The following is a 19,243-nucleotide window of genomic DNA, read 5'->3' as shown; positions in this document are numbered from 1 at the left end:
GGGTGCGGGGGACTCACAACGCCAATGGGAATTTGATCATATTAGGGTCAGGGTTAAAACTAAACTACTATTAAAACTAAACTACTGTTAATTTTTTTTCATCAGATAAGGTCCACTGAGCTATGTAGCTCTTTTCAGAAGCGAGCTGGCCACAAATGACAGCCCAACGAAGTGGCTTATCACGTGGAAATGTACAGCAGCCAAATACTCCAAATGCATTGTTTCTAAATGCGGTGGGAAAACCGGACGACCTGGAGAAAAATCCACTAGACCACGGGGAGAACATGCAAACTCCAAATATACAAATATCAGGGTTGGGATCGAACCCACGAACCTCCTGTACAGGAGGAGAGGTAGTTAACATCTCGCCACTGCGGCGCATAGGGTTTCCACGAATTGTTGAGATTCACCGTCGCGATCTTTCCTTTTCTTAAACATACACAGAAGGTATTGGCCACAAGGAGCTGGAGTGGGGCGCATGACGCCATCACAATTAAATGTTATATACCAGTGAAAAATGTCCATTCCCACACTTGCGATTTGATGCGTGTAACATTTACCTCAAGAATCAACCTAAATTCATCGATGAATTGACTCATCTTTCCACCCACATTACACACGGCTCGATAACATGTCTATCCACGTACGTGGCGTGTGTGTGTTTGCGCGCGGTGCAGGCCACCAACCCCCTCCCTCGTGTGCCATGCCGGCCTTAATAGCGGCTCGCTAACAGCACTTACCCCAATGGTTTGTTGAAGGCTATACGGGGGATCTTTGTCTTTCGATTTAAAGCTTTCGTGACTGCAGGGATTCACCTTCTTGGTTCTTTCGGTAAAGTCACGTAGAATGGAAATAATAAAATAATAAAAATAAAACATAATAAAATTATATTATATTATATTATTATTTCCATTCTACGTGACTTTACCGAAAGAACCAAGAAGATCTTTGTCTCATTGTGGTAGACAGCGCCAACCCCACCTAAGACGTCCCCTTTGGCCCGCTTTCTCTAGCCTCAAAGACACTGGTCCAGCCGGCCGCGTCGACAATTATGGACCCGGCGGGAAGGGTCGATAAATCACGGTGGGAAGAATGAGTCACCTTGGGGGTCGGCACCAAGAGTTCCTCCTCCAGCAGCCCCAGCTCCATGGGGTGTCCTCCGCCAGACTGGGCAAACGAGCCGCGCTCCGTCGCCAGCGCCGTGAAACCGGCGCACTGCTGCTGCTGCTGATGGTGATGCCTGATGTTCTGAGGCAGGAGACCCATGGGATACATCGCTGGGTTGGCCTGAAACGACACGTGGAGGGGGGGAGGGGAGGGAGCGAGGGGGAACGGCACTTGCTTTACTTAACGCGGCTTGTTAGCGCTTGCGGGTGGCGGGGGGAATTGAGATGCTGTGCCCCGACACCGATGATGCTCGCCGTGGCCGGGAGTCGAGCTGGGGTCGCCAGGGTTTGCGGCTGCCATTCCACGCACGCGTGCACACACTTAGCAACGCGCTCGCTCGCTCGCACACAATCACTTAACGCGCCACTACGCGCACGTTTTTTTCCCTCTCTTCCTTCCACGTCACGTGGAAGTCATTACCCACGGAATGTAAATGTAATGTATACGCGAGTACATGTAAAGAAACGTGGCAGTATTTATACACGGGCGTGCTCCCGAGACAGAAAGTGTGCGTGTACGTGGGCCGTGATCTGTGCTCGATTTGAGGCGGCGCTTCATTGCCACGCGTGCCCAAACGTGTGTTTTAGGAGTTGTGCGGTCTCTCGATTGAGCACTGCGCACGCAATTAGGGCCGCTATTTTTATTAGCATCACCTCCAAAGTATGGGACATTGTTGGGGGGGGGAAGGACTCAACAATAAACATCCCCATGGAGATGGATTGCACAGCAGATAATTGCTAACAGCTGTGCCTACCACACAAAGACCACAAAAACCCGCGCGAGTAGGTCCACGCAATCAGCGATTACAGAGCAATCCACTCTACAAGCGACTTAGAAGCGCGCGAGAAGGAAATGCAACGCTGCCGTGCCGTCACGCATGGCATGGTTCAAGCCTGGACCTCGCGTCGACTGCCCGGAGCACGCGTCCCATCGCCAAGTCCTGTCAACGTGGCTCCATCCACGCAGGAAGTGCGCCGGGTTGCGGAGCGCGTTCCACACAGCAGAGACTTCCCAAAGACGAACGAGCGAGGACTTCTTTGTACGGCCCCGAGATATTTCACAGTCAAAACTATAAACCAAACTAAACTGTTTTTTATTTCACCAGGTAAGGCCCACTGAGCTATATAGCTAATTGCAGAAGCGACCTGGCTACCACAAATATTAGCTCAGCGAAGTGGCTAATCAAGTGTAAATATATAGCAGCCAAATACTCGAAGGGCACATTGTTTCTAAATGTTGAGGGAAAAATCTGAGGACCTGGAGAAAAATCCATACAGTTGCCAGAGTCAGGATCGAACACACGACCTCCCCAATACCAGGCGAGGTAATGAACATCTCACCACCGCAGCATGGAAGACTCGGCTTTGCAGGAGCGAGTCCTGCTAAGCGGCGTTATGAGCAAGCAATTGCAGGGCTGAATCTTTCACCCTGTCCTCTACTATAAATGCACCTGCACAGGCTTAAATGCTCACTGTGCAGCAGCCCAAAGCGTGAGCTGCAGGTAAACACACGGGCTGTCCGCTTCAGGTCGCCGCTCGAGTTGGTGAAGGCGGCTGCTTCTGCGTGCGCGTACACGTGCGCGTACACGTGCGTGCGCGTGCACGTGCGTGCGCGAGCGTCTACCTTGGCGAGGGCCTGCTCGGCGATGGTGCTCGGCCGCCGGTTGCGCGCGTCCACGCGGTGGTCCACGGGGAAGCTGGAGCGGTGAGCTCTCAGGCGGTCGACGAGCAGGTGGTAGATGGCGAAGCAGTGGTTGTAGCTTCTGTTCTGCAGCGACTGCTCGCGCACGCAACGCACGCGGCGCGGGGGAAACGGCAGGTGGTGAGCGAGGTTGGGGTGTCCGTCGCTCGCTCGGACGGTCGCTGTGTCGGCCGTTTGGCGGACGTCGTCAAAATTTAAAAAAAATCAGCGGAAACAACTTTGCAATGTCTTCTTGGTTCTTTCGGTAAAGTCACGTAGAAGGGAAATAATAAAATAATAAAAATAAAACATAATAAAATAATTCTCACGACGTTTCGGCCACAACGCAAGCCGACGGCTGCTTGCATTGTGGCCTAAACGTCGTGAGAATTATTTTATTATGTTTTATTTTTATTATTTTTATTATTTCCCTTCTACGTGACTTTACCGAAAAAACCAAGAAGATGAATCCCTGCAGTCACGAAAGCTTTAAATCGAAACTTTGCAATGGGAAAACTGTGCACGCTGTTAAGCAGGGGACGAGGGGGGAAAAAAAACCGCGGCAACGACGGATAACGTCGCTCGGCGAACGTAACGCGACTCGCGACGGGCTACCTCCAGCGTCTTCTGCTGGTCGATGCCCAGGCTCTGCATGAGCCTCAGCACGTGCTCGTTGTACTGGGGCAGGCCCGGGCTGTACAGTGGCGATGGCGACGCGGACTCCGACGCGGCCGCTGGCTGGACGGACACGGCCGGTGGCAGCGGCGGCGGCGGCGGCGGAGGCGGCGTGGGCGGCGACGGGAGGGCGGTGGCGGCGGCGGCGGCGGCCGTGACGGCAGACGGCTCGGCGCGGCTCTGCTGCTCCCCGAGCGTGGCCATGGGCGGCTGCTCGGGCAGCACGAGAGCGCGGGGCGGGCCGCCCTCGCCCTGAAGCCAGCGGTGCTGCCGGATCTGCGCGATCGTCAGCCGCTTGGACGGGTCGAGCACGAGCATGCGGCGGATGAGGTGCTCGCAGTCTGCAGCGGCGCAGCGAGAGAGAGGGAGATGAGTGAATTAAGAGAACGATTGAAGACGGCGCAAACGGTTGACGGATACAAAAAAACAGGCGCGTCACAAACGGACGGATAAATAAATTGGTAAACGCGATACGGCGCGATAAAAACTGTCAAAAGTTGATTGCAAAGTGTTCGAACGAAGCGTGTCGATGAAGCCAACTAGCATGGTTTTCTGTACGTGTTTGTGTATATATGTGAATTATCAAGTTTTCCCGTATTGTGATTTTAAATAATAAAACATAGTTTCACAATCAAACACGGATAATCGAATGAGGAAATAAATCTCTCGGACAAACGAGCGAGCAAAATATACACACAAACATACAAGTAGCCAAACAATCCAAAGTAATTAATTAGACCAACGAATACTGGTGCTGTTGTCAGATACACAAAGCACAACATTGCCACGTCAGAACTGAGGAAGGGGCTTGATTAGCTCCACTACGTTTACGTAAGAACTCGTGTATGTACGTCATACTTTGTTGTTGTTATTGTTGTTATTGTTATTTAAAATAAAGCTAACGTTACCCACCTACGCAGCGATAATAATATGACACATTTATTAAGTGGAATCTGCACAATAACACAAACACACACGCAAAAAAAAACGATTAGCCTTCCTTTAAAATGACTCAGCTTTACAAACTGAGGTCAGGAGGGGGAGAGGGGGAAAAGGAATTAATTTATACAATTGTTTCCAAGCGCCGCCACCGTTGTCGTCGAGTAGGTGTTAATGCGTCATCACCGCCGTTCGTTTTTGCGTCTTTTCATTTTATTAATTTAATTTCACCCAAAGAGATGAATATGATTATCGCGGCGACACGTTTTGCCTTGGCTCACGCGGCCTCTTGCCGCCCCCCCGACCACCACCCCGGTCCCTCCCGCACCCCCCCCCCCCCGTGCCTGTGGGGGCCTATCGCTATGAGGATCCAGATTCTCCACGCGAGCTATGGAGCCCGTGGCGGCGCCACGCTCGGCCGGAAACAACAAAATTGAGAACCTCGCGTCAACGCAGACGATCGGTGCGGTCGGGATCGCCGTTTGCTCGGTGTCACGCGTCGCACCGCGTCTCCTTCTGCTCGTGCACACGGCTGCGTTTGAATGCTGTCATATATTTAGAAGCGTGCGTTCAGATCGTTTCAGATTGTTATGCTGCTATGCGTTTCTACTTGATGGGTCACTTCGCTGCGGTATCGTTTGTGGCCATGTCGCTTCTGATGAAGAAGCTCACAGCTCGGTGGGCCTTACCTGGTAAAATGAAAATAGCTTTATTTGTATATATTTTTCAAGCGATTTGTTTACCTTTCCTATACTTAGCACTCCTATCGTGTTTTTGTATTGTTTGTTGTTGTACCGTTCTTACCCGCCCCTATTGGATATCTGTGAAAAAGAGCTTTATAGCTCATCGTATTCCTCCACTATAAATACACATTCTGATTCCGATATGAGAAGTCTAAATCTGGCTTATGTAACCATGACATTCCCTAGATTCCTCCATCAAAATATCTGAGGGAGCGAGCATCGATGACGCACTGCCGTCGTTTCATTTTAGCCCTCTAACTCCGAGACGGTAAAAACAAACAGCAAAGCGAATACGAACAAAGTCAACGCTTTTTAAGCGAACAAAGTACAAGCGCAGAGGAGAAACGAGCTGTGCAAAGAATGCGACTCCATCGCTCAACGAGCGGCTGCGTCGGCGTGTGAGCGGGAATGGGCACTCTTGGCTCGAACAAAAATGAACAGAAATGATTTCACGATTCTGCAAGTCCAAAGGGGGGACGCGAGATTTGTGACGAAGGACGCGACGTCACCCCTATCGTGGCACGACTTTGTCGCGGCTTTTCGCGTGAAATCAAAACAACGGACCGGAGGACCAGTCGCGCTCCTAGCGGCGGGGCGGTGCCTCCAACGGGGACAGACATTCCTGCGCGCACAATTCAACGGCACGCACCAAACGTCTCCATTTCGGCGGCAGACAATGGTCACTCGATCAAGCTTGAGTTTTTTTTTACTACTCCGTAAAAATTGCGCTATTTTTAAGTAGCAGGAGAAAATTTACAGCTCAAAGCTGATTTGTTTATCAGAGTGTAAAACCAGCTCGTCGGTAGCTTCGTCGGGCAAAACGCGCTGCCATCTCTGGTGGGATAAAACGCAGATTCTACATTCGGGATTTGCCCGGCCCGTCAGTGACGTCCAAGACCACCGTGCGTCTCTGCGTCCACGGGCCCCCACCCCCCTCCTCCGCCCCCCCCCACCGAGCGATGCGCGGTGTGTCTCTCGGCGACGTTTACAACCCGCTCCGTGTAATCACCGAAGCAGAAACACATTGACGGCGACTTTTGGGACCTCATCGGGCGGTCTCCACTGGGGCGTTCAAATCCTGCAGAAGACTGATGCCGTTACGCGTATTTACACAACGGCGTGTATGTGAAACGTGCGGAGGGGGGGGAACGAAAGACGACCTCCCCCACCCCGCCCCAACCTCGCCCCCCTCCCATTTAGCCGTACGAACTGCCTAGGAAGAGCGCTGATCTGAGCAGGTGTTAGTCGTGAGCGGGATCGGCGCTGTGGACACAGCGGCAGCTGGACGCAGTGCTGTCCCGCGCCGACTCTCGCTCACAAAACGTGCCCCGTCAATGTCACGTGTGTGCGTGTGAAAGTGTGTTGTTCGTAAAAATGGAAGGAACCCGAGAAGAGAGGAGGACCTAGCAGCGAGTGGCTCGCTGACGACGTCAGAGATTGGAGCCAGAAAGATGTGGCCACTGAGCAAATTGGCACTACAAGACGGTCAGGAAAGTGGAAACGAATGACGAAATGTGGCAGTGGATACCTACAGGCCTAGCTGCCCATGGATCGTGATGATGATATGAAAATATACTTCTTCGTCTCACTGTGCTCTCAATCATCTACAGCCCTTTGTCAATATACTGCTGGAAGGGCGCAGTGGTGGCTAGGAGATGTTAACCAACTCGCCTGGGATAGAGGAGGTCGTGGATTTGATCCCGATCCTGACGCTTGCTGTATATGTTGAGCATTCATGTTCTCCCTGTGTCGCGCGGATTTTTCTCTGGGTCCTCCGGTTTTTCCCTCCACATTTGGAATCAACGTCACGCGTTTAGAGCATTTGGCTGCTATAGGTTTCCACTTGAAAAGCCACTTCTAGATTTGAAGTTTTCGTGACTGCAAAGATTCATACTCTGTGGTTTTTTCGGTAAAGTCACGTCGGTAAAAATATAAAATAAAAGAATAAATGAAAAAAACAACTAAATTAAATCACAAGTGATTTCGTGATTTTATTTAGTTGTAATCTTCATTTATTATTTTATTTTATATTTTTACCTACGTGACTTTACCGAAGAAAACCAAAGAGTATAAGCCACTTCGTTGAGCTATCATTCGTGGGCAGGTCACTACTGAAAAAGAGCTCTATATAACTCAATGGGCCTTACTTGGTCAAATATATTTTTTAGTTTACTTGTGTAATGTGAGGATATATCCGGCTCACTGACGTATCACAACTCGTCATGATGATTGGCTCTGCCGGTCCTGGTCTATAGCCAATGGGGGGAAGCCTAGGGGCGTGGCCCTGACGTAATGGAAAGGTGACAGCTGTAAGGATTGGTTCTGCTGGCCTTGGCCACAGCCAATGGGGAGATGAGTCAGGGGCGTGGTCCCGGGAGCTTACGAGGGAGCCTGGAATATTCCATGGAGGCTAACCAGGATTGATGGAAACGTACCACGTGACCCGGGTATTAAATAGGGGTGGAGACGAACGACACGTGGTCAGAACGGGAACGAACAGAGGAAGGGGGCCACGCGGGAGCAGGGCTCCGGGTTGCCACGTGGCGGTGTCTCTCTCTCTATCTGTCCCTCTCACGCTGCCTGTCAGCAGCATGAAGGAAAGCTGTAATGCAAGTTGAATAAAAGACGGATTCCAGAAGTCGCCTCAACGACCTTTATTACACTTGGACTCGAATACGTTCAGGAATCCACGTGCTCCTATTTTCATCTCTCGGTGTAATTTTAAGCGTGCACCTTCTCCATGCTTCGTTATGCAATGGGCCGGTTCTTCAAAAAAGGTCATCGCTATATTTGCGAGGCCGTAGACAATTCTCCGCGTGTCTGGTGGCGATGCCGCTGGGTGGGAAGGCATCGTGTTACTCGAATGACGATGGAGGGGGGGTGGGGGATTCACCTTCAGACATGAAGTAGGGAATGCGAAATCGCCCCTCCAGTACCCTCTGCTTGAGGATGGGCAGCGTCGGACCGTCAAACGGGAGAGCTCCACACACCAGCACGTACAGCACGACTCCGAGGGACTGCGGGACACACGCATGCATCAAAGACAAAGATCCACCATATAGCCTTAACAGACTGTAGGGGCAAGTGCTGTTAGCGAGCACACGCAACGCACACACCCCCACCGGCACGTAACACGCACGCGCACACACACACACACACCACCACCGGCACGCACGCAATCGTTTATTGTGCATCATACACACAGAGTGCACACTCGGGATGGGTTTTTGATTTTAAAGAATATTTGGATTTCTTTGGGTCTAACAATAGTGACGTCACCCGATGCCCCATGGCAGCACTTTCGGTGGGAAAAGCATGGAAGTGGCATCATGCAAGTGGCATCGTGCTTTTGGATCAATCCAAAAGAAAACTGTCAAAAATTATAACGTACAAAATAAAGATGATCGATTATTTGAAACAATCCAAAAAATCGGGAACACATTCCAAACAGAATTGGGATCTTCCTTATTACAATATTTTGGCTTTAGTGATTTGAAGCTGCGATATCTCCGATGAGAACGGTTGGCTCCGATTAGCACGATTGCCCACGTACAGTGTGAAAGAAGTTCAACATACATACGTGCATCTCTGCAAGCTTGTTGTGTATATGTAGAACTTCTTTCCCACCAGCGACCTGCACCGGACGTGCGTGCGTAGCTTTTTCTTTCGCGAGCCATATTCACACGTGGCCCTCAAAGAGTGTCGGCGAAAGGGCCGCGCAGTTGCTCGCGGGCCCATTTGACCCCGCCAACCGCTACGAGCCCCCCGCCAACCGCTACGAGCCCCCCGCCGCCGCCGCTGCCACCACCACTCACCCAGACGTCCAGCTGCGGCCCCTCGTACTCCAGCCCCTCGAACACCTCGGGGGCAGCGTACGGCGGGCTGCCGCACCACGTGGTCAGCGCCTCGCCCCGCCGGAAGAAATTCCCAAATCCAAAGTCTGCGCCGCGGGAGGTCATCGTGGGGTCATGGGGAGGGAGGGGGGTGAGGAGGGGAAAGACGTAGCGGTAGTTGGCAACAATTCGGAGCGCGGGCATTATGTGTTGAGTGTTCGTAACACTATTCTTGGGTTTTTTCGGTAAAGTCACGTAGGTAAAAAATTAAAATTAACAAAAGTAAAATAAAAATAAAATAAAAATCATGACGTTTCGGAGGTAACACAAGCCTCTGTCTTCAGGTGGAACCGTCACAGCACGATAGCTGCATCAAGTAAGAGAAATTCCAAGAAAACAGTCCTTGTATATATACTGGTTGAGGAATTTCTCTTACTTGATACAGCTATCGTGCTGTGACGGTTCCACCTGAAGACGGAGGCTTGTGTTGCCTCCGAAACGTCGTGATTTTTATTTTATTTCTATTTTACTTTTATTAATTTTAATTTTAATGTTTTACCTACGTGGCTTTACCGAAAAAACCCAAGAATATGAATCCTTGCAGTCACGAAAGCTTCAAATCTAGGATTCGTAACACTGGTCGATGTGCAATGTGTACAGTCCTTTATAAATCCAAAGCTGGTTGGAGGGGGTAGGGGGAGCGCCTCCCAACTCTGCACGGGTTGCGGAGGTTATTTGACCGTACTTCACCGTGCTCGTCAACGGGGGTTGGCGTCAGCGGCTCAAGCACAGACGCGAGCGAGCAGAAGTAAAGTAACATCAAGTGTTATTTCTGCAAAGCCCAATGTTGCCCACAAAGTGACCCGGTGACTTATAGTAATATCCTGTTATGCACGTAATCCCTCATCAAAGCGCTTATCCAGACTCAAAGCCTGCTTAGCTTCCGAGATCTGATGAGATCTGGCGCATTCCAGGTGGTTTGCATGAATAAATTCGCACTTAGCCAGAAAAGCTTCACGAGTTCCGAGACAATTTTCTATTCAGACGGTTCCAACTTGGGACGTTTGGCAAATGCATTTTTGCGTGTAACAGGAAACTGGAAGTGTTTGGGGAAAACTCACTCGTTAAAAAAAAAAACATATGAACTGAACACAAAATAGGTCAACAAACTACTTGTTACTCTTAGGTTTTTTCGGTAAAGTCACGTAGGTAAAAATAAATAATAAAAATAATAGAAATACAATTATTTAAAATGATATTATTATTTCAATTACTTATTTTTATTTCTATTGTTATTTCTATTATTTTTATTATTTCTTTTTACCTACGTGACTTTACCGAAAAAACCTAAGAGTATGAATCCTTGCAGTCACGAAAGCTTCAAATCTAGAACCTACTTGCTGTACTTCCACTTCGCAGGAACTTAGTGCTTTGTGGATGGGTGCATCACACATATACACGATCCGACAGCCTCTCCACCACGTCACTCAAGTACTATAAACGCATGTTTAGAAACGTGCGTTTAAAGCAACTAGCTGCTATAAATGTCCACACGATAAGCCACTTCATTGGGCTATGATTCGTGATCATGTCGCTTCTAAAAAAGAGCTGTATAGCTCAGTGGGCTTGGTAAAAAACAATTGTTGATAGTTCTAGTTGAATAGTGTAACCATGGGAGTGTCGAACAATATTATTTTAATTCCTGTGAATTAATTCAATATTGGACAAGCTAGACGATAGAACGATCTAGAGGGAAGCAGAAGAGGGAGATGGGAGAAAATGAGAAGGAGAAAATGAGATGGAGGAACGAGATTAGTAGATTTGGGATTTGGAACGCTCACAGCCACGACAGAAATAGAAAATAACTGATATCAATGCAAACATTACAAATTAATTGGTTTTCAAATGGGTTACCTAAACGGCGGAATAATCTCAAGACGTCTGCCACACTTGGGAGGTGCAAACATCGCCAAACGAGGATTGTTCAACATGCGTTTGTTTAACATGCAACAAAAAAAACTAACCACGTCTCATCACGCTAGCTACATTTAAAAGGGTTAAAAACAGCGATGTTTGAATAAGATAAAAAAAACCCCAACAAATTTTATTTGCGAGGGAACAATGGAAAAATTAACGATGTGTTGTGGTCCTGCAGTTCACTGACGTGTGTAGGGGTGGAGTGATGGGGGGGGCGCATTATCGCTGAAGTGGCAATAATAGCAATCCCACTGGGACCTATGGAAACGTGGCACCATTCGGGACCGTTAATCAAATGGATGAACATAATTTGGCATTTGTGCCGGATAGATTTGAATCGGCTCTTTCCACGCACAGTCCGTGCCGGGCTTGTGCAGACTGGAAACCCGTTTGTTTGCAAGTCCTTCTCCGAACATCATATTCTAAAACAACAATAAACAAACCCACCACAACAACAACAAAAAACCCACAAAATATGGACAAAATAAGGTCATTAAATGGCTCCACATTACAATCAAAAAAAATGTGGGTCCTTGACCGACTGCCACGGGGTAAGAACGGAAAAGGAGATGATGTCACAGATCCCAGTCACTTCCTGTTCGCTGTCACGACATTTAACGGCCATGTGTGCGCGTGTGCGTGTGTGGTGGCGCAGTGGGGAGCGGTGGCGCAGTGGTTAGAGAGCGCTGCGTTACTAACCCGGCCGCACGGGTTCCATTACCGCTTCATGGCCAACACCAGTGACGATTATCTGAACCGCTCCTGGGCCTCCCTTAGGTCGACTGAACCTCAAATGAGTACCTGGTGCGGTGTGTAAACATCGTGGTGCTGGCCACCCACCCCCTCGTGTGCCGTGCCGGCCTTCATAGGCGCTACTCGCAAACAGCACTTGCCCCAAAATTCTTCTAAGGCTACATGGGGGTCTTTGTCCTTGTTTGTATATTTATTTTCCTACCCCCCCCCCCCAAAAAAGCACTGCCTGTTCCCAGGCTAATTCCACAACAATGGGTTTTTTTTGCAAGCAACATTTTCCGCTACCTTCATTAATGCGATAAGAGCTGGGGAGAGGGAAAAGACTCAACATTATAAAGTTTAAGAGGAAGTCCCCTGGAGTAAGGAACCATGATGAATGCTGTACATTTTCCCACAACTGACGCTCTTGCCAAAACGCTCATTTCATATCAAAGTAATTTGCCAAGCGGCGAATAAAATACAACTCGACCTTCAGAGACGACGGTGCCACGATAGCAAAATGCGACGTTTGCCACTGGGCGAGTTTTCCCATGCTCGTGGAATTCACTCTGGCCGTTGTAGGATATTTTTTGTAGGATTTATTTTGTAGGATTTATTTTGTAGAATTTATTTTGTAGAATTTATTTTGTAGGATTTATTTTGTAGTATTTTTTGTAGGATTTATTTTGTAGGATTTATTTTGTAGGATTTATTTTGTAGGATTTATTTCGTAGGATATTTTGTAGGATTTATTTTGTAGGATTTATTTTATAGGATTTATTTTGTAGGATTTCTTTTGTAGGATTTTTTTTGTTCAAACGTCCGTGGAGCGTGAAACCGAGAGACTGAATTTGAGGGTGAAAGGTACGATTTAATGCACGCGATTAAGCATCCCTCTTAAGGCTGCCAATGAACTACATACAACTGCGTGAAAGTCACGTGTAAAAGCATTAAAATAAAAACTATGCCCAAAGTAAACCTGTTGTCAACATCTGTTGCACTGGAGGGTTTCTAGCTACTCAACACAAAAAAGGGCTTTTCGTGTTCAGTTTGCTGTCCTTCCCCCACACCTCCGATTGGCACGGTTGGCTATGTACGGTACGAAAGAAGTTCAACATACGTAGATGCATACGTAGATGCATACGTATGCTTGCACGCACGCTTTTGTTTACGTCTGCCAGTCGTGCCGTCGTTCTGCCGCTCGACGCCGTGGCCTCTTGACTCCGCGCAGACATTTATCTCAGGCGTACGTGCACGCGAGAGAGGACACGACCGTCGCGGGGAGCTGGTGACAGGGGCGGCATCGATGTGTCCCCCAAGCGGTGTTGCGCAAAGCGGCTTTTGGCCTGCGACGAGGGGGCCTTTAAGCGAGATTTTTCGTGTCGCCATTTGGCCGATGGACGTTTCAAAATCTCACCGGTTACCGTCACGTACCGCTCGCGTTCAACATACCGCAAGGTGCTACGAGCAGGAAACGAAGGGGCGTTATTCGTCAAATTGTACCTCTCACCAAAAAAATATGAAGAACAAAATATAGCAATTTGATAATATAAACCAAGCGAAAGTGCCGATGAGCGTGTCCAATGTGCTCTCGCAAATGAGGCTTTATTCTGGAGCAAAGTTGATAGCCCGCATAGTCGTGCGAGCTTCGTTGGAACACTTCACAAGGCACTTCTTATAGTTTGTGCAGTCTCCCCGCAGAGGATTTACTTTTTTTAATCCTTTATATTAAGTTCACTTGCTTGCTTGCTTGCGCGCTTACGACCGTGCAAATCTTTCGGTCGTTTTTTAACCTACTTCCCGTGATCCAATCTAGCTGACATTTTGCACACAGACTCGTTGTGCGTGACAATTAATTTTCGTGACATTTTTTTTTCAAAATTTTACACTTTTTAGGAAAAAATAAATTATATTTAATTACCAATTGCTTAATGGTGGCAGGCAATCATCTGACCCATAGGTGGCAGCCATCTCAAGCGAGAGGACTCTAGCCGCCACGTATATAAAGGATTTATAGTGAAAAACTTTGTTTTTACGGGTTAATTCTTTCATCCACTTAAGCTGCCCACTCTCAACCAAAGCCCACGTTTGGACGATGAGATTTCACGAGTTATCTGGATTCACTTGTGTGCCTCTCGCAATTAGGTTTTGAGGAATAAGACATTTAATTATTTGACTAACACCAAACTAAACTTTTTATTTTACCATGTAAGGTCCACGAAGCTATATTCTACAGCTCTTTTTCGAAAGTGACCTTGCCACAAATGATAGCTCAACGAAGTAGCTTATCAAGTGAAATTGTATCGCAGCCAAAAACGTGTGATGTTGATCCTAAATGAGGAGGGTAAAACCGGAGAAAAATCCACGTGACCACGGGGAGAGAGACACCGCAAACTCCAAATATACAGCAGCAGGCGTCAAGGATGGGGATCGAAACCCCATGGAACTCCAGCATACCAGGCGAGCTGGTTAACATCTCGCCACTGCGGCGCCCTGGACACCAGTGGACCGTCACTCTACCTTTCTAGATTTGAAGCTTTCGTGACTGCAAGGATTCATATTCTTAGGTTTTTTCGGTAAAGTAACGTAGTTAAAAAATTTAAATTAATAAAATAAAAATCACGACGTTTCGGAGGCAACACAAGCTTCCGTCTTCAGGTGGAACCGTCACAGCACGATAGCTGTATCAACCACCTCTACATAACAAAAGGCTCAGTCCCATTTACACGCACCTTTACATAATCTGCACCTAGTTTACACAACAAAGGCTCATTCCTAACAGCGTGCTTCAGCCGCACCGAACCTCACAAAAATAATATTCAGGGCCTACCTTGGCTCCTCCCACCCTCAACCAGTATATATACAAGGACTGTTTTTATGGAATTTCTCTCACTTGATACAGCTATCGTGCTGTGACGGTTCCACCTGAAGACGGAAGCTTGTGTTGCCTCCGAAACGTCGTGATTTTTATTTTATTTTTATTTTACTTTTATTAATTTAATTTTTTTACCCACGTGACTTTACCGAAAAAAAAACCTAAGAATACGTCACTATACCGTCAGCTACCTGCCCCTTCCCAGACCACGAGACCAGCAAAAAAAACTTCCCAACGCCAAAGTCGAGCAGTGAGTCGTGACGAGCGGTCTCCCGGGATGCGCGTCGCCGGGTCTATAACCGGGAGAAAAAAAAGTTTTTTTAGCAGAATTTTTGTTCCAGACCCGACCTTCAACTGGCAGACAGACGTAAGCGCCTGATGGACTCCCGCTAACGCCGTCACTTTACTGTAAATAACGTCACTGTACGGCCGCGGTGGAGGCTGCTGCTGCGGCGGCGTGGATACCGGCTCCTCCACAACCGCACCGTCGGAAAATGCAGCAGAGGGGGTGTGGGTGACAGGGAGGTCACAAGCCAGCCGAGGGTTTAACCTCTCGCACAGCCGGTCACATTTTTTCCACGTCCGATGGAAATCTCGTCTTTAATGGCAGAGTGCACCTGTCCTCTCGGTTAACAACGGGGCTATTGGGAGCTGGGGAAGATGTCTTGAATTATTATCAACGTGTCCCTCTGTCTGTGCCAGGCCGTGGGGCGGTTTGGCGCCCGTGTCAGGGCCTGGTTGCGGTTCCACATCTCCGGCCGGGGCGACCTCGCGTCTTTTGTAAAACAGAAATGCGTTTTTTTGCATCTTCCAAGTAAAACACGTTTCCCAATCGGAGCTGAACACCAGCTGGGCTTCGTCCCCGCCCGCCCGCCCACCAGGTGAACAAACCCCAACTGGAGCTCACTTGGTGTAAGAGCAAAGTGATCTTCAGCAACACTCACGTGGCAAAGGGGGGCTTGCTGGCTGCTAGTGGCGAGGGGGATTAAGGGGCCGTCCATAAATGACGTCACGCGATTTTGGACGATTTTTGACCCCCCCCCCCATCGTCACACGGCGTCACAAAAAGTTAGACCCCCCCCCTCAAATATGACGACACAAAGCTCTGCCCCCCCCCTTCCCCACAAAAAATAAAACATGCTTCAAATCGCTTTAAACTATTGTCATTGTAGTGTGTATTTAATGTGCCGTTGCACTGTGATGTTGTAGGAGGAAACATTTATTAAAAAGTCTATTTAATTAAGTAGAACGTGTTGTCTATATTTATTTAAAGTTGCATATTTTGATGTGACGTCACATTTCTCAACCCCCCCCCCCCACTCCTCGTCACACATCGTCACACATCGTCACAAATGTCTGACCCCGCCCCCTAGGTGCGTGACGTCATTTATGGACGGCCCCTAAGAGCTATAGGATCGGAGGAAAACCTTTTCTATACGAGCACCACCGATTATCACGGTTGGCTACATACGGCGCGAGAGAAGATCAACGTACAATACGTACAAGATCACCCCGCGTGTATTTAGTGTAACTTTACTGTGCAGGATGTGCAGGACGCAGCATGACGTTTGTTCGAATGAGATCCAGGCGTGACGTCGATGTCTGGGTTGACTGTGGAATACGTTAGCTAATGTGAACACATGCGTGACTTTTATGCTCAATTAGCGCATAGGAACATGCATATAGGAACATGCATATCGAATGTACTGCACAAAACTGGATGAATTACTTATCAGGTGCCATCTAAACCAACTCTTTGCTTAATCAGCTTATCTGGCGTGTGTTTGTATATTTGTTGATCGTGGGGTGCATTTCAAAATTTACTTTTTTTTTATTCCAGCTCAGATAGCGTGTCATTGACAGCGCGTGGCACCAGCTACCACGTGCTGCGTGTGACTGCACTTTAATCGCTCGACAAACACGGCATCGACTCTGCCATCCCGTTCTGCCAAACCGAGCGTGTGCCCGTCCGTGATTTTTTTCGTGCTCATCCGGCCAGCGTGAGTCTGCCTTCGGCCCCCATCTCGCAACCACAAAAACTGAAGAGACTTCGCAAAGAAACCGACAAGGCAGGTCGATAACACCCGATGTGGCCAATCCGCAATTTTGTGAATTACACATCTGATTTAGCGGCATCTTCCAGGGCCGTGTTTTTTTATTTTATTTTAAAAGCCTGCTTAAATATTTGCCGAGTGAGCAGCAAGCTGCATTGTACGTGCGGCGACGCACACACCCAAACGACGTATGTCCCGGCTCCCCAGCCAAATGTACTTTGGCATTGGAAAGCCACTGTTGATTCCAGCAACATCAGATCACATTTGCTGAATAGACACATCACCCCCCCCCACCCAGTGGAAATTTATGTATTTTAACATCATCGCCTGGCCTCCATTAATAATAGATTGGGCCTTTGAATATGCGGCTAATAAGGCGAGCGTGTACGTAAACCTTCCACCCAAAAACAAAGATCCCCCGTATAGATTTAACAGAATGTTGGGGCAAGTGCTGTTAGCGAGCGCCTATGAAGGCCGGCACGGCGCACGAGGGTGGCCAGCACCACGCCCGTCCGCCTTTGTCTCCCCAGTGGCAATGTTTACACACCGCACCAGGTACTCATTTAAGGCTGATGCGACCTAGGGGAGGCCTAGGACCTGTTCACATAATCGTCACTGGTGTTGGCCGTGAGCGGGAATCCAACTCGGGACACCGGGTTCGTAGTGCAGCGCGCTAACTGCTACACCACCGCTCCCACGCACACAGAGACACCTAGAAAATAAGGGGTGTGTGGAGAGGAAGATGCATTTCTGTTGAACTTCAAACGGGTGAGAAATGCATCTCGCTTCAATTGCGCAACGTTTTAAGACGGCTGACCTATTACTTAAAACCTGATTTTTTTTAAACGCGGGCGCAAATATTTCGGATCTCATAAGCAAGGCGGTTTTTTTTTCCGCCTCGATTTCCATTCTCTTCGTCGGGTGTCTCCTTGATTTCATTTCGCCTTCGCCGCCGTCACATTTCTTGGGGCGACCCGGCTCACTCCTGAGAAACGAGACACCCTCACACCCCACCCCCGCGTCTCTCAGTGCGCTCACCTGAGCTGCGTGAAATGAAACTTGATACACAAAAAGCTACGCGTACCTTCGAAATCCCCACGCACCTCCGATGCGTCTCTATGGACCGTCTCTACACGGCGGAGCGGATAGCGTTCCGCTGCGCTACGGATCCGGGCACCCGAGTTCGATTCACCGTCCAAGATCAGTGACAATAATATGAACCGGTCCTGGGCCTCCCCCAGATCGACTCAGCCTCAAATTAGTACCCTGGTGCGATGTGTAAACATTGCCGCTGGGGAGACAAAGGCGGCCGGGCGTGGTGCTGGCCACCCACCCCCTCGTGTGCCGTTCCGGCCTTCATAGGTGCTCGCTGACAGCACTTGCCCCAACAGTCTGTTAAGGCTACACAGGGGATCTTTGTCTATGTCATGACGGTGACCCCCCCCCCCACGTGACTCTTGCGGAATGAAATCTTGATCTTGTTGTACCACGGGGTCTCTCTTTTTCTTTATCGAGTTTTTGCCATCCCGGTTAAAAAAAAACAAAAAACACATTTCCGAAGCTCGTGTGGGGGGGGGAGTTGACTTAATTTGAAGGAAAAAAACCGAACTCATTCTCCGCCAACTCATTCTCCCGCGACCCGTTGTCCCCCCTACCCCACCACCACCACCACCCCCCCCCCCCGTTCTATTTTGCCACGAGAGCACAACCAGACCCCCCCACACACCACCCCCACGTGTGCGTAGCGTATGGGGGGGTGGGTGGGTGTGTGGGGGTCACATTTCAATTGCTCAGAGCAACCCCCCCCTCCCAACCCACCTCCAACCCTCTGCCCAGTCATGTCCCGCATGCTAATCATCCAATTGACGTCAATCGCTAACTCTCTCGCGCCTTGAAGCGAGAGGCTCGTGGCATTTCAAAATAAAGGCCCTTTCGGGTGGGTGCAGAACGGTGCCGGCTCGCCACCCATTTGTTGTTTTTCACGCTGCTCCTGCTGCTGCTGCGAGCCCGCGCGCTCGTAATAGCAGGTCCCTGCGGGGTGGGCTGGTAGGAACGAACGAATGAATGACTATAATAAAATGAAATGGCGGGGGGTACGATACGAAGGGAGAGTTTGAGGCCTAGTTCTAGGCTTTAGGCCTAGCTGTAGGCTTTAGGCCGCTGTGAGTTAATTTTTAATTGAAATGTTTTAATCAAAAACTATCTCAGGGAATTATAAGGGAATGTTACACTTGTTTAGCCAGGAAAGCCTCACTGAGTGTAAAGTTTTTTGTAGGGTCCTGCCAAGTGTTTGCAGTAGGGGGCGATGCTGCTACACCTAATCGGACATCGGACAGACGATATAATCTATTGTAGGCTGGTTCACTTCGTTCCTACCAGTAAAACGTGAACTTAATACATCTTGGCAAGTTTTGAAAATTTAATGAGGTCCAACCTGTTTGGGGGGGGGGCTGCCGCTCCCTGCGCCGACCCACGATGCGCCTGCCGCTCACGGCCAACATCAGTGGCGAATATCTGAACTGGGCCCCCCCTAGGTAGACTCAGCCTTGAATGAGTTCAGTGCAGTAC

The 19,243-nt window shown here is 49.0% G+C and overlaps 1 protein-coding gene across 2 annotated transcripts in view; it reads right to left on the bottom strand.

Annotated features, from left to right (window-relative positions):
* The window catches only part of LOC144942963 (serine/threonine-protein kinase SIK2-like), an 86,852-nt gene that overhangs the window by 21,665 nt on the left and 45,944 nt on the right, over positions 1–19,243 (bottom strand). For both annotated transcript variants that reach the window (XM_078870029.1, XM_078870027.1), the window contains exons 5-9: positions 9,020–9,144; positions 8,098–8,221; positions 3,463–3,863; positions 2,791–2,943; positions 1,102–1,287 (exon numbers count right to left, since the gene is read on the bottom strand). In XM_078870029.1, the coding sequence (XP_078726155.1) occupies positions 1,102–1,287; positions 2,791–2,943; positions 3,463–3,863; positions 8,098–8,221; positions 9,020–9,144 (989 nt within the window). The remainder of the gene's footprint in view (positions 1–1,101; positions 1,288–2,790; positions 2,944–3,462; positions 3,864–8,097; positions 8,222–9,019; positions 9,145–19,243) is intronic.

Source organism: Lampetra fluviatilis, chromosome 29 (genome assembly GCF_964198595.1).
Source record: "Lampetra fluviatilis chromosome 29, kcLamFluv1.1, whole genome shotgun sequence".
NCBI classification, from domain to species: domain Eukaryota; kingdom Metazoa; phylum Chordata; class Hyperoartia; order Petromyzontiformes; family Petromyzontidae; genus Lampetra; species Lampetra fluviatilis.
The sequence above is the reverse complement of the archived record's forward strand: the minus strand, read 5'-3'. Positions and strand labels throughout refer to the sequence as shown.